At 34.7% G+C, this 24,463-nt stretch overlaps 1 protein-coding gene and 1 long non-coding RNA gene across 6 annotated transcripts in view; one reads left to right on the plus strand and one right to left on the minus strand.

The window, feature by feature from the left end:
* Nucleotides 1-1,645, minus strand: part of LOC137645996 (uncharacterized) — a 137,874-nt gene extending 136,229 nt beyond the window's left edge. The window contains exon 1 of the long non-coding RNA XR_011045371.1: nucleotides 1,075-1,645. This is a non-coding gene — a long non-coding RNA (uncharacterized lncRNA). The remainder of the gene's footprint in view (nucleotides 1-1,074) is intronic.
* Nucleotides 1,646-6,524: 4,879 nt separating this feature from the next.
* Nucleotides 6,525-24,463, plus strand: part of LOC137645997 (solute carrier family 35 member C2) — a 132,164-nt gene continuing 114,225 nt past the window's right edge. For 2 of the 5 annotated variants that reach the window (XM_068379120.1, XM_068379122.1), the window contains exons 1-2: nucleotides 6,525-6,648; nucleotides 9,848-10,230. In XM_068379120.1, the coding sequence (XP_068235221.1) occupies nucleotides 10,092-10,230 (139 nt within the window). In that variant the 5' untranslated portion in view covers nucleotides 6,525-6,648; nucleotides 9,848-10,091. Of the gene's footprint in view, nucleotides 6,786-9,847; nucleotides 10,231-17,962; nucleotides 18,150-24,463 lie in introns of those variants that run through there. The other 3 variants (XM_068379124.1, XM_068379125.1, XM_068379121.1) reach the window with 2 other exon arrangements.

Genomic DNA, 24,463 nt, shown 5'->3' on the forward strand with positions numbered 1-24,463 from the left:
TTGTGAGCTAAGGATGTGGGGTTTGGGGGAGCCAATAGGTCTATGTGTTGAGTCATCAGCAGCCATTGCCTGGCCCTCCTTGATCCTATCTTGGGTGGAGAGGGGGCTTGGGTGGTAATCATATGCATATATGGTCAGTCTTTAGGGCATTGTACTGCTTGATAGGGTAAGGTCACTGTCCCTTGCCTCTGCCATTCATGAGTGGCCTTTTAAAATATTTAAAACCTACACTTGGCACACAGGGACGATTGCGAACAATCATGCCAACAGCAAGAAGTATAGAGGTAGTGTGGATCCACCGACAAATTAACAAAAACCGAATGTAAAAGTAAGGTCCACTCTTGCTTCTCAACCACAGCAATTAACATTCACATTCTGAAAGATATAAAAATGAAAAATTTCAATTAAGGGCACCATAGTAAGTCTGTACTCATTGCGGCCGAAAAGTGGACAGCTTTCGACAAGTTGGGGTAGTGGAGGGGAGGGCTCCTCCCCTTTACTCACCATCTGTCGTTAACTACCTTGTTGACAATTTCAACGAGCAATCCAACTTGCGCTGAAATTATTTTCCCTATATCAAGGGCAAAAGATTCGTACGCAAGTAGGAACAATCACTTAAACAGGAAAATGTTATAGAATTAACCTATGCTACTGGAAACAATTAGTCTAAGCCTAAGAGCTCTTCACAACTTAAAGGGATTTTAAGTTAGAAAGCTTATCATTTTGAGATATATGCAAGGTGAACTAAATAGAAGTATCAAAATAATAAACTCAGAGGATATTGTTTAAGGTTATGGAGTGTTTGTAGGTCAGTGGACACAGGTCAACTCGGACAACGTCATTGTATATAATCAAAGAAATATGGCCTAACCTAAGATACCTGTTTCTAAACTTAACGATCTTGGCGAGTCTTAGAGAGGACTAATACCCTGTAAACTTAGCCCAGCTAAAAAACCTTTACCAAAGTTGGTGGTTGTGTTTACCGTCCTGCAAACTATTTTTTTTTTCTAACTAGTTAACATGAGCGATACTACTGTACATATTACCGGATTAAGGTAGTGAAGGGTTAGTTACCGTAGAATATATCTAAGTTGCAATTGCCTCTTGTTCTCAGACCTTGTCTCATCAATGTATCTTGACTGTATCTCCCGGACTTAGGCTAATATCTTCGGTGCAGATAGCTCGTGGGCTCTCCAGGCAATATGTATCTTTCTTCAAATAAAAATAAGTCCTTTCTGATTACCTGTTAGCAGCAACATAGTTGCATAATAAGGGATAAGTAACAGGATAACAGATTGGCAAGTTTCAATTGAAGGAGTATTCCGCCAGATAACATGTTACGAATTTACAATTTTCGGTCTTCAAATGATTTTCCTGGTTCCTCGTTGCTCTCTCCACAACATTGTGAATCTGTGATTGTGATCATTGTGGGCACACTATTAGAAGCGCAGTAGGTGCAAAGCGCTGCAACATGCAGAAAATTCATTATCATTAGTTACCTCCTACACAGACAGCACAGCTTACATACTTTTACTTCTAACTTTAGGGTCCTGTCTAATATCAGCATCTTTAGTTGGTGCTTCTAAATTCCCAGTGCCATTGCTTCTAAATTTTCTTGATTCATTACAACAAAACATATGCTCCGTAGTATTATCTGCTTCACTACACAACACACAAAACCTATCCTTACCATTACTGTTTCTATAATTTTCTTTTAAGTCTATCATGTTCAACCTTATTTTCATAACTGTTAATTTTTCCTTGGTGTCAGGTTCTCCTATGTAAATGTAATCTGTTCTTTCATTACTATTCAGAAACCCCAGTTTGGTCATCTATGCTTTGTTTCTTCTATTTTCCTTTAAATTTCATTTACCATTTTACTTCTTATTTATTTTTTTTTATTTTTTTGAGTGCTTGCTTTTTATACTTTCTTTCTTCTTCAATTTTAATATCATATTTAATTCATATTTTTGTAATATTTTTCTTCAACATTCCCTTATTCGGCCTTCCACTACCTCCTTAACAGGTCGTTTGTCATCTAATGTTATGACAAAAAACATCACCATTTTATACTCTATCCTATTTCAAACTGGCCCTATTCCTGTTTCTGCTATTAACCCCCATTAAGGTGTGGTAGCAACCTGTTCAAACATTTCTTTCATAATTTTGTACCCTATCCTGCCTCTAGTTCACTCCAGTACTCCACAACAATATGATCGTGTAGGCTACGTGCGAATCGGCAGAAAATTCATTGTCATTAGTTACCGCGTACACAGACATAACAGTTTGTATGCTTTTATTTTCAATTCCCAAATCTTGTCTGATATACCAGGAACATTCTTTGGTTATCGACTTTAATTTCTTAATTCTATGCCACTGCTTCTATTTTTTTCTTTCAATTCTGTATAGCTAAACATATGCTCTGCGTATCCTCTGCTTCTCTGCATATCTCACAAAGCCTATAATTTTCATTCTTTTTTTATAACTTCCTTTTAAGTCTATCATATTAAAACTTGTCTTCATTATTATTACTGCTTCATTGGTGTTAAGTTAGTCTATGTAATCTCTTCTGCCATTCATCATCATTTACAAACCTCAACTTGGTCAATTCCGCTTTCTTTTCTCTATTTTCTTTTAATTTTGTTTGTCATTTTACTTTTTATTTATTCCATTATTTTTTGTCTTCTGTATTTCCTTACATTTTCAACTTCAATGTCGTATTTTTTGCATATTTCTATGATACATTTTCCCCATTATTCCTGTTATATAGTTAATGGTTATTTTATTTTATCTTCCAGTATTTCGTGGATATCATTTGACGTAATGATGTTATGAAACATCATCGTCTTTCTATACTGTATTCTCTTCTCAACTGACCATGTTCCTGTTTCTACCATTAACCTCGGACAAGGTACAGTTACTTGTTCAAAGATTCCTTTCATAATCTTGAACTGCATACCCTCTAGCTCTTTCATTTCTTTTTTCCTCTATTACACCCCATATCTCAACATTTGCAAACAATGTAAACGAGTATTTCTGCCAGGTCAAGGATTCGGACCTGTGGCCAATTAAAATAAGAATAAACATTAGTTTTTTTAAGTCAAGTGGGCTAAAAGTTTAATGCTTACTGTTATTTCTATCTGTGTTAAGGTTCGAAGCATTGTCCGGCAATCTAATTTTTATCATCAGCTATATATTCCCCCAAATAATCAAAATGACTCACGTCTTCAATCGTTTTTGCAAGTCTACTATCAACATTCCTCATTTCCATATAGTTTATCATGCTGATAGAGGATAGACTAATTATGCTAAACTTGAAATGAAATCCTGAATATATATATATATATATATATATATATATATATATATATATATATATATATATATATATATATATATATATATATATATATATACATATACATATATACTGTATATATATATGCATAGATACATATATACTGTATATATATATATATATATATATATATATATATATATATATATATATATATATATATATATATATATATATATATATATATATATACTGTATATATGTATATATATATATATATATATATATATATATATATATATATATATATATATATACTGTATATATATATATATATATATATATATATATATATATATATATATATATACACATATATACTGTATATATATATATATATATATATATATATATATATATATATATATGTGTGTGTGTGTGTGTGTATACAGTATATATATATATATATATATATATATATATATATATATATATATATATATATATATATATGTATATATATACATATATATATATATATATATATATATGTATATATATATATATATATATATATATATATATATATATATATATATATATATATATATATATATATATATGCACTAGTATATGCAACTCATCAAAACGACAGCTAAATAATTAGGTTTAGATAGATATGAAAACACACGTGCACTCACACCCCCTCTAACCAGGGTATGGCTACTCCATCACCCTCTACTTGACCTGAGGAACGGAGAGAGCTGTTAAACAACGGAAGTTGAAGAAAGCCAACGTTGAATGGAACACTTTAGTGAGATCATGAATAGGAGATACAAAGGGAATACAGTAATTTGATTGATATATCTGAAGCTGATGAAGACTTTAATATGCCCATGAATGAATTCAGTGTATTTGAAATCGAAGCTATCAATAAGATATCAAGAAATGGAAAGCTCCTGGATATGATGGAATAACTGCTGAGATGATACCGGCTGAAAATGAAGTGGCCCCCAGAATACTTATAAGATTATTTTGTATAATGTGGCATGAAGAGGCAAAACCTGATGAATGGGAGTTAGAAGTGTTGGTGAAAATGGCAAGAAACGAAAACTGAGTGATTACAGAGGTAGCACACTTACACATCAGTTTATATATATATATATATATATATATATATATATATATATATATATATATATATATATATATATATATATACATATATATTTATATATACATATATATACTGTATATATATATATATATATATATATATATATATATATATATATATATATATATATATATATATATATATATATATATATATATCTATATACATATATGTCCTAATTCTTATATGAGGATATGTGTTGTACGTCAAGGTAAATGAACTCTATAATCATGAGAATTCCACAAACCTAACTATTCAGCATGTTGTTGTAGCAAGATTTCATCTTGCTTGCGAGGGGGATTAGTTGCCTTTGTGCGTTCAATAAGACAAGGCGCTCACCTGAGAGTGTCGGCTGTACATTGTACTCACGAAACTTTTGTAATAACGTGAAAAAAACTCATGTTCCGATGTCTCATTATCCGTTGACATGGGACATATATATATTTGTATGTATATATATCTTCCTGACGAATTTTGTAATGCATAGAATAGTTGGAGATGATGGAGCAGGATTGGACTGGATTGGTAATAAGAAATTAGCAGACCTATAGTATGCTGATGATGTTGTCTGTATCAGCAGAACACCATAGGATTTGTAATGCTTGCTTTCTAGAATGCATGAAATATCACATGAGGTTGGGCTTAAGATAAATAGAAGAAAGACAGAAATGATGAGAACGAAGTATGAAATGGAAGATGAAATATCATTGCAAGGAGAAAGGATTAATGGGGTAGGCTCATTTAAGTATTTAGGAACTATGATTTCCAATACAGGGTCTTTAGAATTAGAGTTTAATGAAATATTAAAAAAAAAAACACACAGACAATGGCTAGGTTAGGTAAAATTTGGACATCAAATCGCCTGAAATTACATATAAAAATCAGGCTATATATCAGTTTAGTGAGATTGGTATTACTGTATGGACATGAGTCATTATGTCAATGAAACAATCTCCAACAGATTTAGTAGATTTGAGAACAAAGCTCTGAACAGGATATTGGGAGTTAAATGACAGGACAAGATTAGAAATGAAACTATTAGAGATATTACTCTAGTGCCATATTATTATTATTATTATTATTATTATTATTATTATTATTATTATTATTATTATTAGTTAGCTAAGTTATAACCCTAGTTGGAAAAGCAGGATGCTATAAGCCCAAGGTCTCCAGCAAGGAAAATAGCCCAGTGAGAAAAGGAAATAATGAAAGAAATAAACTATATAAAAAAGTAATAAACAATTGAAATTAAATTTTTAAATAATAGTATCAAAAGTAAAAGATCTTTCAAATATAAACTATAAAAAAAAGACTTAAGTCTGCCTGTTCCACATAAAATCATTTGCTGCAAGTTTGAAATTTTGTGGATGAGACCATGGCGAGATGTAGATGGAGAGGGTTCGGGCATGATCTTCCCACTCCCTAAGAGCGATTAGTTTAACAAACTTTTAACTGGGCTCCACAAGACACTAGAAGAGTTGGAAGACACAGACCTACGTGGCTGAGGACTATGAAGTGTGAAGTAGGAGATGATGAATGGAGAAGTATTGATTTAAAAGCTCAAGATAGAGACGACTGGTGAAATCTGAAGGGGACCCTTTGCGTCAATAGGAGATTATATATAAATTCTAATTCTACTATACTACATAATAAACCAAAGTACGGTGATTAAGATAATAATTCTATATTTTTTGTCATATTCACCTGGAAGTGTGCGCAGAAATTAAATGCAAATTCCAAGCTCATATCTCTAAATCTAAAGTTTGACAAGCCTATTTCAAAGCATGTGTTTCGTAATAACACAATGGGGGTAAATTCTCTCAAAAAAATTTTTATTGTTTAATACATGTGCACAGCCAGAATCAAGCCGACTTAAAAAAACAGCACGGAATGAGTAATCTTGATCTAAGTTATGAACAATCAGTAAATATCAGTTACACCACACTGAGCGCAGATAGAAAAAGGAATGCACACGGGCACTTGCAACGCTTGGAACTCGAAGATGCCAAATGTTGTCGCCTCACAAGTGTTTTGCGGGAGCCAGTGTTGTACACATGTGATGACTAAGAGATCCCAACTCGGATTGTTCTATTGATTGTATCACACAGTATAGACGTACAGAACGCTCTCCTGCCGACTACCTTTCTTTGTGAAGTAGTGTCTAACAAATGTAACTAGTGTCGAACAGATTTTAAAGAGCAATATCGGAGACATCTATAATTTAAAGAAACACAAGAAATGTTTTACAAAGATACATAGTGTTATTTGTTGTGTTTTCTGGTGTGCAATGGTTACCTAGCAATGAAGGTTAGGCGACCTACAATAGTGGTTTATGTGAATTTCTGTGTTTACTGTCAAATGTAACATTAATATTCTGATTAGTTCTTTCAAAATAATACAAATCCTTAAGATAATGAATAGATTTTTCTGTAAAACTTAGGCGCTCGCTTTAGAAGCGTTTACATTAGTGCATGTTTGAATACATTCAAACATTTACACGTGTTACAGATTCTTCTTGCTGGTTCAGTTCCTTCAAGACCAACCTGGGTATTCACCCTTACCCACACAAGATCATAACCTTACCTATGCTATATTCCTACAAATAAATTGTTATTGCTATATTTTCAAAATTAAATATTCAGGTGATTATGTAGGAATTAAATGTAAACACAAAGGAAAGGATAACTGATAAATTTGCGTGAATTTTAAAACTTGCAGTTAAAAAAGTAACAATGAAACATCTACCTGTGACAATTTCTTTTTTTCTTTTGCAAACAATTTGTGTTTGGTTCCATCATACGAACATCGAGCTTGGGTGGCTTGATTATATCATTGTGATAATCAACCCCCATAAATTAGGCTAAGGTTTATAATGCTTAAATTCATTAGCTAAAAGTATTTTAGGGAATATCTTGGTTGGTTATATGTATCAAAGAGAAAAAGAAAATTTTCAAATTAAATATTAGATGTGCTCGTAAAGGTGTGTCTGCTCCATTGCAGTTTTGAATACTAGTATCACAGTAAGAGACAGTGCTGGCCTCTTTTATATGATGTAGATAAGTCTAGAGGTTTCATTGATCGGCAATTCTTTGAAGTGAGGGTCTACTGTGAACATTCTGTTGTTTCGTCATTTTATTGTCAGGGTTCAATAAAACATTTTCATTACGTTTGAGAGACATGCACGTCTCGGACGGTACTAATTGAATGTCATTTTATTGCCATTATACGCAACTGGGCTTGATGACTGTAACTGAAGAAATTTCTACCTCGATACATGCTCTCCCCAAACATTGAAAAGAAAGGAGAATAGGCAACAAATACGAAATCAGATGAAAACATGTGTTACGGACTGATTCTTAACTACGTATTGATAATTGCGACACGACCATGAGTCACTTGGCAATATATAGGAAGTAATGTTTATTAACATCGCATGCTAAAATCTAAGCATGTTGTATTGGCTTTGTTAGCTCACACATAGACTCATGTACTAATCTGTTGGAGATTGTTTGATACTACTACTACTACTACTACTACTACTACTACTACTACTACTACTACTACTACTACTACTACTACTACTACTACTAATAATAATAATAATAATAATAATAATAATAATAATAATAATAATTAGGAGAGTGCAAGCTGATTTCATGCCAACTACAACCATCAGTGTTCTTTGATGAAAGATATTACTGATATGGACGTTTAAAGATAATTGCATGATAAGGAAGGTATGAGAATAAAGCTAAAGGACACTAAAGAAGAATTCTACAGTAATCTTAAGAGACACATTTAAGTCGTAAAGTATAAGTTTATCAAATCCACGCATCACAAAGAAATGCAAAGGCTACAAGAAAAATATTGGTAGAAATTTATTTCGAATTTAGAACATCGTAAACTAAGACAAGTGAGCACGTGATGCCTAAAAGGAGGATAGAAAGACAGAAGACCAGTAAATAATTGGCACATAGCTTTTAAGGTTTGAATGAAATAGACTGTAAAGAATTTATACTCTTCCTGATATTAAAATATATCAGCGATCAAAGAAAACAATCCTGAAAACTTAATCTGATTTTCGTAAAAAGATAAAAAAAAAGGACAGCGAAAAGGGTATTATTATTACGCAATTGTTTGATTTTGGAGTGTCCTATCTGTCCTATAAGAACTGCTTACCATGGCTAGAGTGTCTTCTACCATTACCAAATGGAAACTAGACACTAATAAATCACAGTGCTGTAGTGTAGTTAGCCCCTGTGGAAGAATTGTCTGGTTACCCTAGTCTTGTCAGATGTATGAGGAAAGAGGAGAGAGTGTAAAGAATAGGACAGACTATTCGGTGTATGTGTAGGCAAAGGAAAAATGAGCTGTAATCAGAGAGGTATTAAATATAATGCAATCTGTTCAGTCAAATAGCTCGATAACTCTATTGCAGTAGTATCTCAGCTGATGGATGTTACCTTGGCCGACCTACTACATCATAACAAACAGTAGGTGAATTGCTGTATCACACTCGATAAGTCACTCTTGTAAGTGTCATGGACATTTAGACAGTATGTAGACTAGTGGGGTCTGCAGAATTGTATAAAGCCCATGTCTGGTTTTAAAGGTCAGGCCATCTGGAAAAAGAAGATTGGATATGGAATCTGCTCTGCCTTTAGACCATCCATGTGAGTTTCATTTAATAGAAATCACTACCTAATAATTTCAGTAGAAGTGCCCGAGATTCAAGGATAATCCAAATCTTGCCGCTTTTAAGAAATCGCCGATAATTCTAACCTTACAAGTACTGTACGCCTTAAAGATTCATTGACAATTCCAACAAAAACACTTCCAAGGAATCTTTTAAAATCTTAACAGTAGGCTACTACTCAATATCATTAAATAGGATTAATTTTGAATGCTGATAATTCCAATATCATCATTTAAAATGCGTACAATGATAGACAAAAGATCCTTTATGTTGATAAAATATACTTTTTGAGACATAATTGCAGACTTTATTTTTCAGAAATCCAAGTCACGAACTTCTTAACGTAATTTCAACGTTCTATTTCTTTTATTTCTTCAGATATGTCGGTAAAACTATTACAAAATTCCAGATGATTTTCCTTGTTCCCAGTTTTTCTAAATTCATCATAGAACCTATGGCCATTTTTCAGGACAAATATGTTTATTCCTTTATGATCTATTATTCAATTTTCTTGTCTTTTTTTCAATGACCTGCTTTTCCTTGATTGAAGCTTATTGGCCAATTTTCGACTGGAAAGACAAAAACCAAACTTGGCCCATAAGGAGACCGAATCTGTGAAATAAAAGGCTAAATTCCATCTGGTGGAATCAGTTGACCAACTTTATATTTTCAGAGAAGTTAAATAAAAATGTTGACGATTCACCAAGTAAATGTAAACGCGTTCTTAACGCAAAGACTCTAACTGTGTTGATATTGTTGATTTAGAAAGATATAAACGTTGTCCAGTTGGCAGTGTTGCTACCTATACAGTTATTTCAAAGGACAAAGGCCATTGAGACGGACAACCTAATGCCAGTTTCTAGGTCAAGATCGAAGGAAACAGGGAACAGGAATAGGAAAGAAGAAGAGAACAGAATATGAGCGAAGAAGGCAATGGCGTCGTCCATAGCGCGAACATCAAGAAGATGAACAGGAACCAATGTAAGAGAAGGTCGTACGACGCAATCCAGATACAAAACAGCAACATTCTGAGAAGGAAGTCAAACAGTTTTTGTGGTAAGCGAGTGTATCTAAAGTTGCTGTTCTGTCACATATGTTCCGGTGAGCTGTGGCCTTGTGTAGAGAGAGAGAGAGAGAGAGAGAGAGAGAGAGAGAGAGAGAGAGAGAGAGAGAGAGAGAGGGGGGGGGGGGAGGGGTTGCGGGGGGAGGATTTCTTGTAACTGGAGAGTAATGCAAGAGATTAAGAGATAGATTGATTTTCGATACTTTAACTTCTCCTGAGATTATGAATTCCTTTTTAAAGTAGATGTGAGAATTAAATGATGACCACCACCTAGTATTTAACTAGAGGTTTCTAAGTCGAGTTACTTCATCAGTGGAAATAGTAACCTATTTCTGCAAATATCTATAGTAAATGAATAATGAAATCCTTTAAATCGCTACGGCATCAAATACATCAACTTATTTTATGAAGAGACACCCTCTCTCTCTCTCTCTCTCTCTCTCTCTCTCTCTCTCTCTCTCTCTCTCTCTCTCTCTCTCTCTCTGATGCATGTATATGAATATTCATGGGAAGAAAATAATATGAATGTAGCTAAGGATAAAATACAGAGCTCGTTGATAATATGAAGTCATGTTTTTCTATTATGATTCTCAAGATTAAAGTTGCCGTGATTTAAAAGCCCAACATTGAGAGCATTAACTCGAACAAGGTAAAGGAATCTCTCTATATGATAAAAAGCAAGTGTCGAGGTATTTGTATATATATATATATATATATATATATATATATATATATATATATATATATATATATATATATATATATATATATATATGTATATATATATACATATATATATATGTATATATATATATATATATATATATATATATATATATATATATATATATATATATATATATATATATATATATATATATTCCGGTCACGCTCGGCAGTACTGCCAGACATATAACTACTCGGTTCCTCTCTGTCACTCGGGTGGAGGAGATGGAGTAGTCATACCCTAGTGAGAGTGGTACCCCGGGAGGAAAGGGGGATGAGACGGGAAGGGCTAAATCTGTGTGTGCATGTCTATTTGAATATTTAGCCGTCATCTCTGACGGGTTGCGTACACTAGTATATGAATTGCAAGGGATTAGTAAATGATGTGTGTAGTATCAATAGAAAAAAATAAAATGTGCAGAATAAAGGAAGTAAAGGCAGGGAGAAAATATAGCGAGGTATTGGTACTGAGAATTATAGGAGGAAAGTGTTTAGAAATTTGCAGGTAAATAAGTAGCTGGGTAGGTATGGGTTGTTTCTACAGCTGTTCATTAGCTTTATGAATAGAGTGCATTCACGTGTCAAAGGAGGGCTTAAATATAGGTGAAAATGTTCTGCTCTGCGATTTTTTTCCTACAACTTATTTCTCTAAATTCTCTGCTTCCCTTTACAACCATCCGCAAACCGCGCCCCCGAAGTTATTGTTCACGAAATCAACTCTTTCTCTTTAAAGGTTTTAAAGGCCACTAATGAATGGCAGAGGAAGGGATAGTGACATTGCCCTATCAAGCAGGACAATGCCCTAGAGACTGATCATATATCATATGATCAGCGCCCAAGCCCCCTCTCCACCCAAGCTAGGACCAGAGAGGGCCAGGCAATGGCTGCTGATGACTCAACAGATACACCTATAGGCTCCCCCAAACCCCCCAACCTTATCTTATAAGGATGGTAAAGTTGCAGACACTAATGGCACTAACGAGACTGAGCGGGACTGGCAAACACCAGGCAGAGACGTTACCAATCTGTTACTCACTGTAATTGTTCAGTGCCTACTTTTCTCTTGGTTAGGGTAGAAGAGACTCTTTAGCTATGGTAAGCAGCTCTTCTAGGAGAAGGACACTCCAAAATCAAACCAATGTTCTCTAGTCTTGGGTAGTGTCGTAGCTTCTGTACCATGGTCTTCCACTGTCTTGGATTAAAGTTCTCTTGTTTGAGGGTGCACTCAAGCACACTGTCCCATCTTATTTTTCTTCCTCGTTTCTTTTAAGTTTTCATAGTTTATATAGGAAAGATCTAATTAACGTTGTTGCTGTTCATACAATATTTTATTTTGATTGTTCATTACTTCACTTGTAGTTTATTTATTTCCTTGTTTCCTTTCCTCACTGGGCTATTTTTCCCTGTTGGAGCCCTTGGGCTTAAGCGTCTTGCTATCCTAACTAGGTTTATAGCTTGGCTTGTAATAATAATAATAATAATAATAATAATAATAATGATAATAATAATAATAATAATAATAATAAATCTTTATACCTTTCGTCATCTCTTCTGGGATGCAACTGCACATTAGATTATCTCCTCTTTCCTTCAATAAAACCTGTATTTTATCATCCCAGCACTTATTGCCCTTATTCCTTTCCACTTTGTCTTTAATTCTACATAAAGTCCGTTCATTTTTTTCTTGTGCTCTTCGCAAAATCCTTTTATCTTTCTCACTTGACGAGCATTTACAACTTTACGTTCATACATTTCCTTTCCAACTTACAGCTACCTCAACTTTCCCTTTAAAACAAGTGATAATCAAATGTACTCCCTGTCATTTGTGGCCTGATTCATCATTATCATCATCATCATCATCTCCTCCTACGCTTAATGACGCAAAGGGCCTCAGAGAAGTGTTGATTCGTGGGCCCAAGATGGTGATGTTTGGCCTGATTTAATTTTCAAATTATTGCAGAACCACGGTCTAGGTATACCTAGACCGTGAGCACAACGACATAGCGAAATGACTAATAATATTTCTAGAGCATTTCGTATTATCTAATGAGACTCAAATTAGCATACAAATAATGGACAAAACAATCTTTTGTTTTGCACTTCTGAGGCTGATTCCTCTATATCTTCTATTCAAGACAATACATATCACAGTGTTTGTAAAAAATATTTGCACAGCAATTTAAAATTAATGAGCGGGAGAGGAAAAAAGGTATAATAGTATAAAATGTTTCTTTTTTATCTGTTTATTGACATGAAAAAATAACCGTTTTATATTTTGGTGAATAGGTTTTATATAGGATCCTTGTAAATATTTTTCAACAGCCACCGATCGAGCATAGCTAGATTTGATTCGGATATATACTACATTCCAATTTGCTTACTGAACGGCAATTTCCGACCAATACAGCCAATCTCTTGCTTATTGAATATTTTTCACCATTATAACTTATTTGTACTTAAATTTTATTTGAGCGCTTATTGGTACATATATGACACTGCTCTATTATTCCTGCATCAAATAATCAATTGAATTCTTTTAAACTTCACATTTCCTAGAATAAATATGAAAGTCTGCAATTTCAAGAATTAGATTCCATTTCATTAAGCAGTAAGAATTTTCAAAAGGTAATTGCTTTTCGTCTAATATAGATATATCTTCTTTTGCAATCATGAAAGCTGATTGCCGTTCTCCTGATATTGATATGTATTTTTTCAACTATTTGTGAAAAAAACAGAAAACGGTATTACTGAAATGATAAAGTAGATTTTAGAAATCAATACTTATATATATATATATATATATATATATATATATATATATATATATATATATATATATATATATATATATATATATATATATATATATATATATATATATATATTATACTGTCTGTCCGGTACCATACTTCATTTTCTTTACATGTACAAACCATCTCGAAACACTAAGTCATATCTTTACCTCTGCTAACCTTTAAACCACTTCGGTGTATTTCCCTATCTCACTCATTCAGTGCTTCTTAATCTACATATTCTATACATATATTATCATCCATAGTATTATTATTATTATTATTATTATTATTATTATTATTATTATTATTATTATTATTATTATTATTACTTGCTAAGCTACATACCCTGGTTGGAAAAGCAGGATGCTATAAGCCCAGGGTCCCCAAAAGGGAAAATAACCCAGTGGCGAAAGGAAACAAATAAAAATAGAATATTTTAAGAACAGTAACAACATTAAGATAAATATTTCCTATCTAAACTTTATAAACTTTAACAAAACAAGAGGAAGAGAAATAAGATAGAATAGTGTGCCCGAGTGTACCCTCAAGCAAGAGAACCCTAATCCAAGACAGTGGAAGACCATGGTACAGAGGCTAGGGCACTACCCAAGACAAGAGAACAATAGTTTGATTTTGGAGTGTCCTTCTCCTAGATGAGCTGCTTATCATAGCTAAAGAATCTCTTCTACCCTTGCCAAGAGGAAAGTAGCCACTGAATAATTACAGTGCAATAGTTAACCCCTTGAGAAGAAAATTTGTTTGGTAATCTCAGTGTTGCCAGATGTATGAGGACAGAGGAGTATATATAAAGAATAGGCCAGACTAATCTGTGTATATGTAAGCAAAGGGAAAATGAACCGTAACGGATCCAATATAGCAGTGTTTCTCAACCTTTTTCTGGTGGTGGCCCCCTTCAATCCAGTGCAAGTTCTTGTGGCCCCTCCATGCCAACTTTGAGTTCTAATGCACCCCCCCCCCCCAGCACCCGCCATCCGTCCATCACCTTAATACGCCTAGGGAAGTAGGTCTATTAATGGTTCTAGCTTGAATAGTACCATGTACTCAAAACACTAATTTCAGGTATAAATCAAATAACAATATTAATTAGAAAAATATTTTATTTGAATACTTATTTATTTACAAAAGGAATACAAAACAAGGAATACATGTAGGTACAATTGGCTTTATCTTGAAAGGTTTCAGTGGGATCCCTGTGACTGATGCAAGGCTGCCAACTTGTCAGTGTTTGGCTTGAAAGCTGTTAGAGCGAAACGTAAATTGCCTCTTTTTTTTTTTTTTCTATGTCAAGGCGAATTCGTGTCTTTGACAGCAGGCACATCACCCGATTGGGAAAGGCAAGTAAGAGCAACTTCACATCTTTCCAGAGTATTGGGTACTACTTATACATATCTTGATTCATCCACAGCTTCTGGTGTCCTCCATGCTTGAACCTTGCTTGAGCTGTTGTGTTATTCTGAAGTTCAATGAGACATTCTTGTAGGGTGACATCAACTTCAGATACATCAACAATGAAGGGATCCACAAACCAGTGTGGCACAGTCATTTGCAGTAGGTCAGAGAAGTGAGTTTCCATATCATTATGCAACTGCTTCAGATGGTCAACATTCACTGCTAGGTCATCATCAAGCATTTTGGTGGATATAACTGCTAAGGAAGGAAACTGTGCAAACTCTCGTCTTCCAAGGTTCAATCAGAACAGCTTGAGTTTCCCTTTAAATGCAGTAATTGCCTCCTAGCAGGAAAACAGGGTGGAGTTATTTCCTTGAAGCTCTTTGTTCAGAACATTTAGCTTTTCAAATATGTCTGACAGGTATAAGATGTCACTCTTTGCATCAACAAGTTTCTGTCCAAGTTCTGTCCCACTAAAGAAAGAGATAACACTCCCTAAGTGCAATAAAAAATAGTGCACAGAAAGATCGCCTCTTTCAGCAATTATGTGAAAAGATGACAGCACTTCTTTTAAAATGCGTAAAGCAGTTTCCTTTTCCTTGTAATTTCAGGTTAAGGTTATTTAAATGTGAAATTATTTAATATTTCAAGTGTTTTGAACTAAAACCTGACTTCAGTGTGCAACGCATTTTCAAATTCTTCATTGTTCTTTTCACATAATTGCTGAAAGAGGCGATATTTCTGTGCACTATTCTTTATCAAGTTGATAGCCTTGATAACATGCCCAAGTGCTTCATGCAGACGTCCTACTAGGTTTTTGGCAACCAGGTGCTGCCAGTGAACAACACAGTGCACACAAACGACATTAGAAACAGCTTTTTTTAAGTAAGCACTGAATCCCTGATACCTTCCAATCATAACAGCAGCGCCATCTGTTGCACAAGCCACAATGTTCTTGAGTGTAATGTTATTCCCCTCAAAATAGACCTCAAGTTTTTAGAAGATGGATTCACCTTTAGTGTCATTCGTTAATTTCAATGCGAAAAGCATTTCTTGACATATTTCATGAACATCAAGAAACCAGACAAATACCACCAGAAGAGCAAAATTATCAGGTAAAGTTGATTCGTCGAGATGAAGCGAGAATTCATTCACCTGCAGTTTTGAGACTAATTGGCTTTCAACATCAGCTGCCATCTCATCAATGCGGCGTGATACTGAGGAGTTGCTCAGAGGAATAACACTAGTTACCTCTTGTGGACTCTGATGACTGTTGAAAGCACTACAGCCACAGACGGCATGATCAGAGATTCATCGATAGTATGAGGCTTACCTGCTTTTGCAATCAAATTTGCTCTCTTGTAAGAAGCCAACATCCCTCTATCTACTTTTGCCACTTTTTGGGTAAACATATGATTCACTGTCATCCTTCCTTGGAACTCATCAAGTAATTTTTTGAAGAAATCTAGCGGCTTGTCTTTCTTGTCTTTATGTGCAGTCTCCAGATGCTTTTTCAGTTTGCTGGGACGCATACTTTCATTTGAGAGTGAGGTCATACATAGCAGGCACATATTTCACTGTCTGCAAAAATTACCTGGTACTGTATATTGAATTGAATGATGTTTAAACTAAAGTCAAGCATGATAAACAGAATATTCGAAGCATAATAATGATTTATTTCAAAATATTACACATTTATATATTTTGTGGGTCCTAAATTTTCTGTGGCCCCCCCATGGCCCCCCATTTTTCCAATTTTGTCTTGTGGCCCCTGAAAAATTCTCATGGCCCCCAAGGGGGCCATATGGCCCACGTTGAGAAACACTGCAATATAGTACTGTCTGGCCAAAGGACCCCATAACTCTCTAGCGGTAGTATCTCAATGGGTGACTGGTGCCTTGGTCAACTTACTATCTATATTTATATACATTTAACATCCTCACTTCACTTTGATTTCAGTACATACTTCTTTGTTGTAAATCTTTAGCTACCCCATTTAATTTTCCTAGTTATTAATGAAAATCACGACTGAATAGTGCCCTAAAAATAACTCTTATTAATATACAGTATAACATCTGGCGAGGAGCGAAAACAAATCGCTGACAACAAATGGTTAGTTTATTTCAAGGTTGACTAGTTTTACCTGATAGTGACATTTGTTATAAACATACAATTTGAGAAAAAGTAATAATCTTTACGCAAATCTTTATTTCTTCTTAGTTTTTCAGTGTGTAGATTGAGAATGAAGTGGAACAATAATGAGGCTGCCGGAATCCTCTTACAAATAATAAACGACCTATTTTCTCATAAATTGTAGAATCTTACTTGATTCTAGTAGCTATTGCCAGTGAAATACACAAAGGTACACACTTGTGATGGCGAATACATATATGAAATTCGACTTGTGGCTGCAGCGTAGGATAACAAAAAGAATTCCGCGAATGGCAAGTGTAAGTAACACTTGCCACTGCTTTGAAATCTCTCTCACTGCCGGCTTACAAAGATAGTTTAATGCTTTGTTTTGAAATCTGAAAATCAACGTCGTCATAACGAGACGTAACAGTGAACATAAATATAATGATTATGTGGCAAGGGAAATGGATAAAAATCAACAAAATAGCATATTAATAAACTATAGAAGAGGATTTTGGGGGTAAATTAGGAACATTTGGTTCACCTTTTAAACAAACAGAAAGAATTGATAACTGACATACTGTTCATAATAAGAGTTTTTAAACGCCCAAGCGAAAGATACCACCAGTGTGTCCCTCCACCTCGCCATATCAGTGTGTGACTCGGTAAAGCAAGAGATAAGCAGTGTCAGTGTTGGTGTCGTTTTCGTTCTATCGAGATCCCAACTTTTTCGTTTACGCTTTGTGCTTCGGTGCATAAGTGATGCCATTTTGGACCATTAAGTATTTAGTCACGGATTTAAATGAAACTTCTAAGCGCACCCCTTAACTGTATATGGAAATGTTCAGGTAAGAGAGTTAATGGATAATCATCAATAGATAAAACAAACTAGAAATATCACTGCTGGACTTACGTCTTGTGGTTGTGTGGACCTTGACGGACGAACGTGTGGATGCATCAATAGATGTATAGTGATAAAGAGCCTGTATTTGAGAAGATACAAAATGTCACTTGGAAATACAGGCTTTCTCTGCAACTGGCTTATAGAGATTTCAAAAGTTAAGAAAAAATTCTTTCCTGGTCGTGGAAAGTGAATAGGAAGTCAACTGTAAACAATGATATTTTTTTCATTCTAATACGTTCTTGGTCTTAGCTATAACAGATAAAATACATTAGGAATATTACACAAATACATATATACATACATACATACATACACACACACACACACACACACACACACACACACACACACACATATATATATATATATATATATATATATATATATATATATATATATATATATATATATATATATATATATATATATATATATATATATATATTATGTATGCTAGCAGTGCATCTGCTAAGTTTCATTAATAGCTTTTAAACTATTTTCTCGAGAGTAAGAGAGAGGGCTGTGGCGGCAATGAAGACAGGTCGGATTGTAACATTCCTTTCTGCATAATTACCTGTCTAGAAAGTAGGTGCTTGCCATGAGAACCTTGGTAAACGAATTCTTTGGCCTTATAATCATTACGTTAGAGATGGAAGTCAATGACTCCAGTAAGGGGCTATTGTCATCAGTGAATTTCTCGTGGTGCATCATAGGCATTAGGCTACTACAGTGTGTTTGAAACATTGGTCTACTACAGTGTGTTTGAAGCCTTAGGCTACTACAGTGTGTTTGAAGCCTTAGGCTACTAGTGTGTTTGAAACATTGGTCTACTACAGTGTGTTTGAAACATTGGTCTACTACAGTGTGTTTGAAGCCTTAGGTTACTACAGTGTGTTGAAGCCTTAGGCTACTACAGTGTGTTTGAAACATTGGTCTACTACAGTGTTTTTAAAACATTGGTCTACTACAGTGCGTTTGAAGCCTTAGGTTACTACAGTGTGTTGAAGCCTTAGGCTACTACAGTGTGTTTGAAACATTGGTCTACAACAGTGCGTTTGAAGCCTTAGGCTACTACAGTGTGTTTGAAACATTGGTCTACTACAGTGTGTTTGAAACATTGGTCTACAACAGTGCGTTTGAAGCCTTAGGCTACTACAGTGTGTTTGAAAAATTGGTCTACTACAGTGTGTTTGAAACATTGGTCTACAACAGTGCGTTTGAAGCCTTAGGCTACTACAGTGTGTTTGAAACATTGGTCTACTACAGTGTGTTTGAAACATTGGTCTACAACAGTGCGTTTGAAGCCTTAGGCTACTACAGTGTGTTTGAAACATTGGTCTACTACAGTGTGTTTGAAACATTGGTCTACTACAGTGTTTTTAAAACATTGGTCTACAACAGTGCGTTTGAAGCCTTAGGCTACTACAGTGTGTTTGAAACATTGGTCTACTACAGTGTGTTTGAAACATTGGTCTACAACAGTGCGTTTGAAGCCTTAGGCTACTACAGTGTGTTTGAAAAATTGGTCTACTACAGTGTGTTTGAAACATTGGTCTACAACAGTGCGTTTGAAGCCTTAGGCTACTACAGTGTGTTTGAAACATTGGTCTACTACAGTGTGTTTGAAACATTGGTCTACTACAGTGTTTTTAAAACATTGGTCTACTACAGTGTGTTGAAGCCTTAGGCTACTACAGTGTGTTTGAAACATTGGTCTACTACAGTGTGTTTGAAAAATTGGTCTACTACAGTGTGTTTGAAACATTGGTCTACTACAGTGCGTTTGAAGCCTTAGGTTACTACAGTGTGTTGAAGCCTTAGGCTACTACAGTGTGTTTGAAACATTGGTCTACTACAGTGTGTTTGAAAAATTGGTCTACTACAGTGTGTTTGAAGCCTTAGGTTACTACAGTGTGTTGAAGCCTTAGGCTACTACAGTGTGTTTGAAACATTGGTCTACTACAGTGTGTTTGAAAAATTGGTCTACTACAGTGCGTTTGAAGCCTTAGGTTACTACAGTGTGTTGAAGCCTTAGGCTACTACAGTGTGTTTGAAACATTGGTCTACTACAGTGTGTTTGAAAAATTGGTCTACTACAGTGTGTTTGAAACATTGGTCTACTACAGTGCGTTTGAAGCCTTAGGTTACTACAGTGTGTTGAAGCCTTAGGCTACTACAGTGTGTTTGAAACATTGGTCTACTACAGTGTGTTTGAAAAATTGGTCTACTACAGTGTGTTTGAAACATTGGTCTACAACAGTGCGTTTGAAGCCTTAGGCTACTACAGTGTGTTTGAAACATTGGTCTACTACAGTGTGTTTGAAACATTGGTCTACAACAGTGCGTTTGAAGCCTTAGGCTACTACAGTGTGTTTGAAAAATTGGTCTACTACAGTGTGTTTGAAACATTGGTCTACAACAGTGCGTTTGAAGCCTTAGGCTACTACAGTGTGTTTGAAACATTGGTCTACTACAGTGTGTTTGAAACATTGGTCTACTACAGTGTTTTTAAAACATTGGTCTACAACAGTGCGTTTGAAGCCTTAGGCTACTACAGTGTGTTTGAAACATTGGTCTACTACAGTGTGTTTGAAACATTGGTCTACAACAGTGCGTTTGAAGCCTTAGGCTACTACAGTGTGTTTGAAAAATTGGTCTACTACAGTGTGTTTGAAACATTGGTCTACAACAGTGCGTTTGAAGCCTTAGGCTACTACAGTGTGTTTGAAACATTGGTCTACTACAGTGTGTTTGAAACATTGGTCTACTACAGTGTTTTTAAAACATTGGTCTACTACAGTGTGTTGAAGCCTTAGGCTACTACAGTGTGTTTGAAACATTGGTCTACTACAGTGTGTTTGAAAAATTGGTCTACTACAGTGTGTTTGAAACATTGGTCTACAACAGTGCGTTTGAAGCCTTAGGCTACTACAGTGTGTTTGAAACATTGGTCTACTACAGTGTGTTTGAAACATTGGTCTACTACAGTGTGTTTAAAACATTGGTCTACTACAGTGCGTTTGACGCCTTAGGCTACTACAGTGTGTTTGAAACATTGGTCTACTACAGTGTGTTTGAAACATTGGTCTACTACAGTGTGTTTGAAGCATTCCTACGCCCTCTTTTTAGCTTTCTACTATAGTTCTATTTCTGCAACTATCCCCGCTGGGATGACACTCTTATTAGTCCCTCCTGTCTTTGCGTCAGAGCATTTGTCTAAATTGCATAAATCATCATCAATCAGAAACTCAACGGACCTTTGGAATATCATGAGAGCGTGATTGTCGTCCAAAGTGAATGACGGCAGAATGTCATGCCAAACTTATTATTATTATTATTATTATTATTATTATTATTATTATTATTATTATTATTATTATTACCTAAGCTATAACCCTAGGTGGAAAAACATGATGCTGTAAGCCCAAGGGGTCCAACAGGGAAGAATGGCCTAGTGAGGAATGGAAACAAGGAAATGAATAAACAACAAATGAAGTCATAACAATCAAAATGAAAAAAAAATTAAGATCATTAACAACATTAAATTAGATTTATTATATATAAACTATAAATAAAATAATAAAACAAGAGGAAGAGAAACAAGATAGAACAGCGTGCCCGAGTGTACCCTCAAGCAAGAGAACTCTAACCCAAGACAGTGAAAGACCATGGTACAGAGGCTATGGCACTACCAAGGATTGGAGAACAATGGTTTGATTTTGGAGTGCTCTTCTCCTAGAAGAGATGCTTACTATAGCTAGAGTTGCGGCCTTTATCCCTCCCCCAGTGGTTAACCCCTTGGGCGAAGAAGAATTGTTTGGTAATCTCAGTGATGTCAGGTGTATGAGGACAGAGGAGAATGTGAAAAGAATAGGCCAGACTAATCGGTGTATGAAAAAATGAGCCGTAACCAGAGAGAGGGATATAATGTAGTACTGTGGCCAGTCAAAGGATCCAATAACTCTAGCGGTAGTATCTCAACAGGTGGCTGGTGCCTTGGCCAACCTGCTACCTAATATATCAAAGCAACTTTTGATACATCGCGTCTTCTTAGGCATTATAATCAAGTTGCTACTTGCTGCTTCTCAGTCCAGAGGCTACATGACGGATGTCATGCTTAAAAAGAATTTCAAATTACCAGCTGTTGGGTCAAAAAGACTCCTGACACTCCGGACTATGAATAGGAGCTAGGGTCACCTTTTTGTATATATAGTTAAGGCATTTTCTGCGTGAAGTGTAGTTGGAGCGTGGGAGAATGGGGCATACCCATATGCACGTGTGATGGTATTTTTTTCTTATTCTCTCAACATCAAAGCCTATGAGCTACACTATATATATATATATATATATATATATATATATATATATATATATATATATATATATATATATATATATATTATATATATATATATATATATATATATATATATATATATATATATATATATATATCTTAACTTAAATAATAAAATTGTCATAATGTTAGAATAATAAGGTAGCAGTGCATAGAAATACAAAATTGAACATACTTTAGAATAAAACCGCAGCAGAGAAGTGTATTTAATAAAATAAGTAGAACCATTCTCATATGTTGAATTCCCAAACACATAAGGTAACAACAATTCCGTAACCTGAACTTAATTCCAGCAGATTTGCACGTCTAACATTTCTTTAAAACATTCTCTAAACCTTCTCTCGAATATTGCTGAAAGCTAAAACCATCAGTGATTTATGTGAGAATAGTAAATGTATAAAATATCAGATTTAGCTGTAGGCCTAATTTGTTTATGTCATGATTTGGTTGCGCCATGCGGAGTCGATATAGACACTGAAAGTTATGCACGGCGCATATATTTTAAAGAAAAAGAAACTACAAGAAAGTAGACAACTAGGAAGTTTCAACAGGGTTTAGAATGCGTCATAGTTATGGAAGTAACATAAAATCTGCCTTAGATATATATCAAGTCTTATACATTAGCCTCGGCGGAAGTGAGACATAATAGCTTGGAAAAGAGCCGTAATCATGAAAGACAATTTTAAAATCTATCGAACGGCAACATCTTTATCTGTGACGTATTATTTGAGGCAAACAATTCAGAAGTAACCAAATTTGGTAGACGTCCTGTGTAGATGACAAGAAGAAGAAAACCACTCTGATCCCGCTCGATCTGGCATACTGACACCCAAAATCAGTGACATCGTATGTCCGTGAAATAAAGAATGACATGGCGACGCTAATATCAGACTTTAATCTTATCTCATCCAGACATAATAAAGTCCGAAGTTAGATGATGGTATCTATATTAATCATTCTCTGACAGGGTAGTTGTAAAAGGGAAATATTGATTTAAAGAAGGCGTTCGCGCGATGGATATTAAACATGTAGGAAGACGCAAAGGTAATGTAAACGCCTAACCATTAAACATTTGCTTAGAGTTTAGACGTGTCAACGAAATCTGTTTAATGATAACCGCAACAAAGAAATATATATCTTGCAAAAGTAAAGTTTACTTATAGCACAGCTCGGAAGATTTTCAGTCTACTAGTCAGATTTCTATATAACTGGATGGGTGACCACCATGATATTTCAGATGCCGTTAGCATATAACCCCTTTGCACATCTGTAGAGTAACACGATGACCTAACAACCTATATAAGTATTGTTAATAATATTGTTTTTGCAAAGTTGCCCTAATGATAGGAATAAGTTATTCAATAAAATGGCCAGTGGCAAAACGATGAATAAGGGGGCAACACAGTGATCTTAGAAACAGAGAAACTGCATGAAATCAAAATTGGTGTCGTGAAATACTTAATGTAACAAGTGCTTTAGCTTTTAATATATATATATATATATATATATATATATATATATATATATATATATATATATATATATATATATATATATATATATATATATATATATATATGAGACTGGAGAGAAAGAATGATGAAAAGCTGAGAGATGGACAAGCAGTATTTAGAAAAGGTAGAATTTGTACAGACTAAATTTTCATTTTGAGACATGTACAGCAATGCATAGCATATAGAATTTAGTAACTCACTTTTAATGGCAAGGCTAATTTGTGAGAAGTCTTGCGTTATTATGGAATTTCTCTTGAATGTTTAAATTTGATTAAGTCTGTTCATGACCATGGCAAGTGCAAAGTTAGTGTTAGTGGAGTCATATCAAATGAATTTCCAGTGAACAGTGGAGTTCTACAAGGGAATGTGTTGTCACCTATGTTGTTT

The sequence above is a fragment of the Palaemon carinicauda genome, chromosome 8 (genome assembly GCF_036898095.1).
Source record: "Palaemon carinicauda isolate YSFRI2023 chromosome 8, ASM3689809v2, whole genome shotgun sequence".
Classification (NCBI taxonomy): Eukaryota; Metazoa; Arthropoda; class Malacostraca; order Decapoda; family Palaemonidae; genus Palaemon; species Palaemon carinicauda.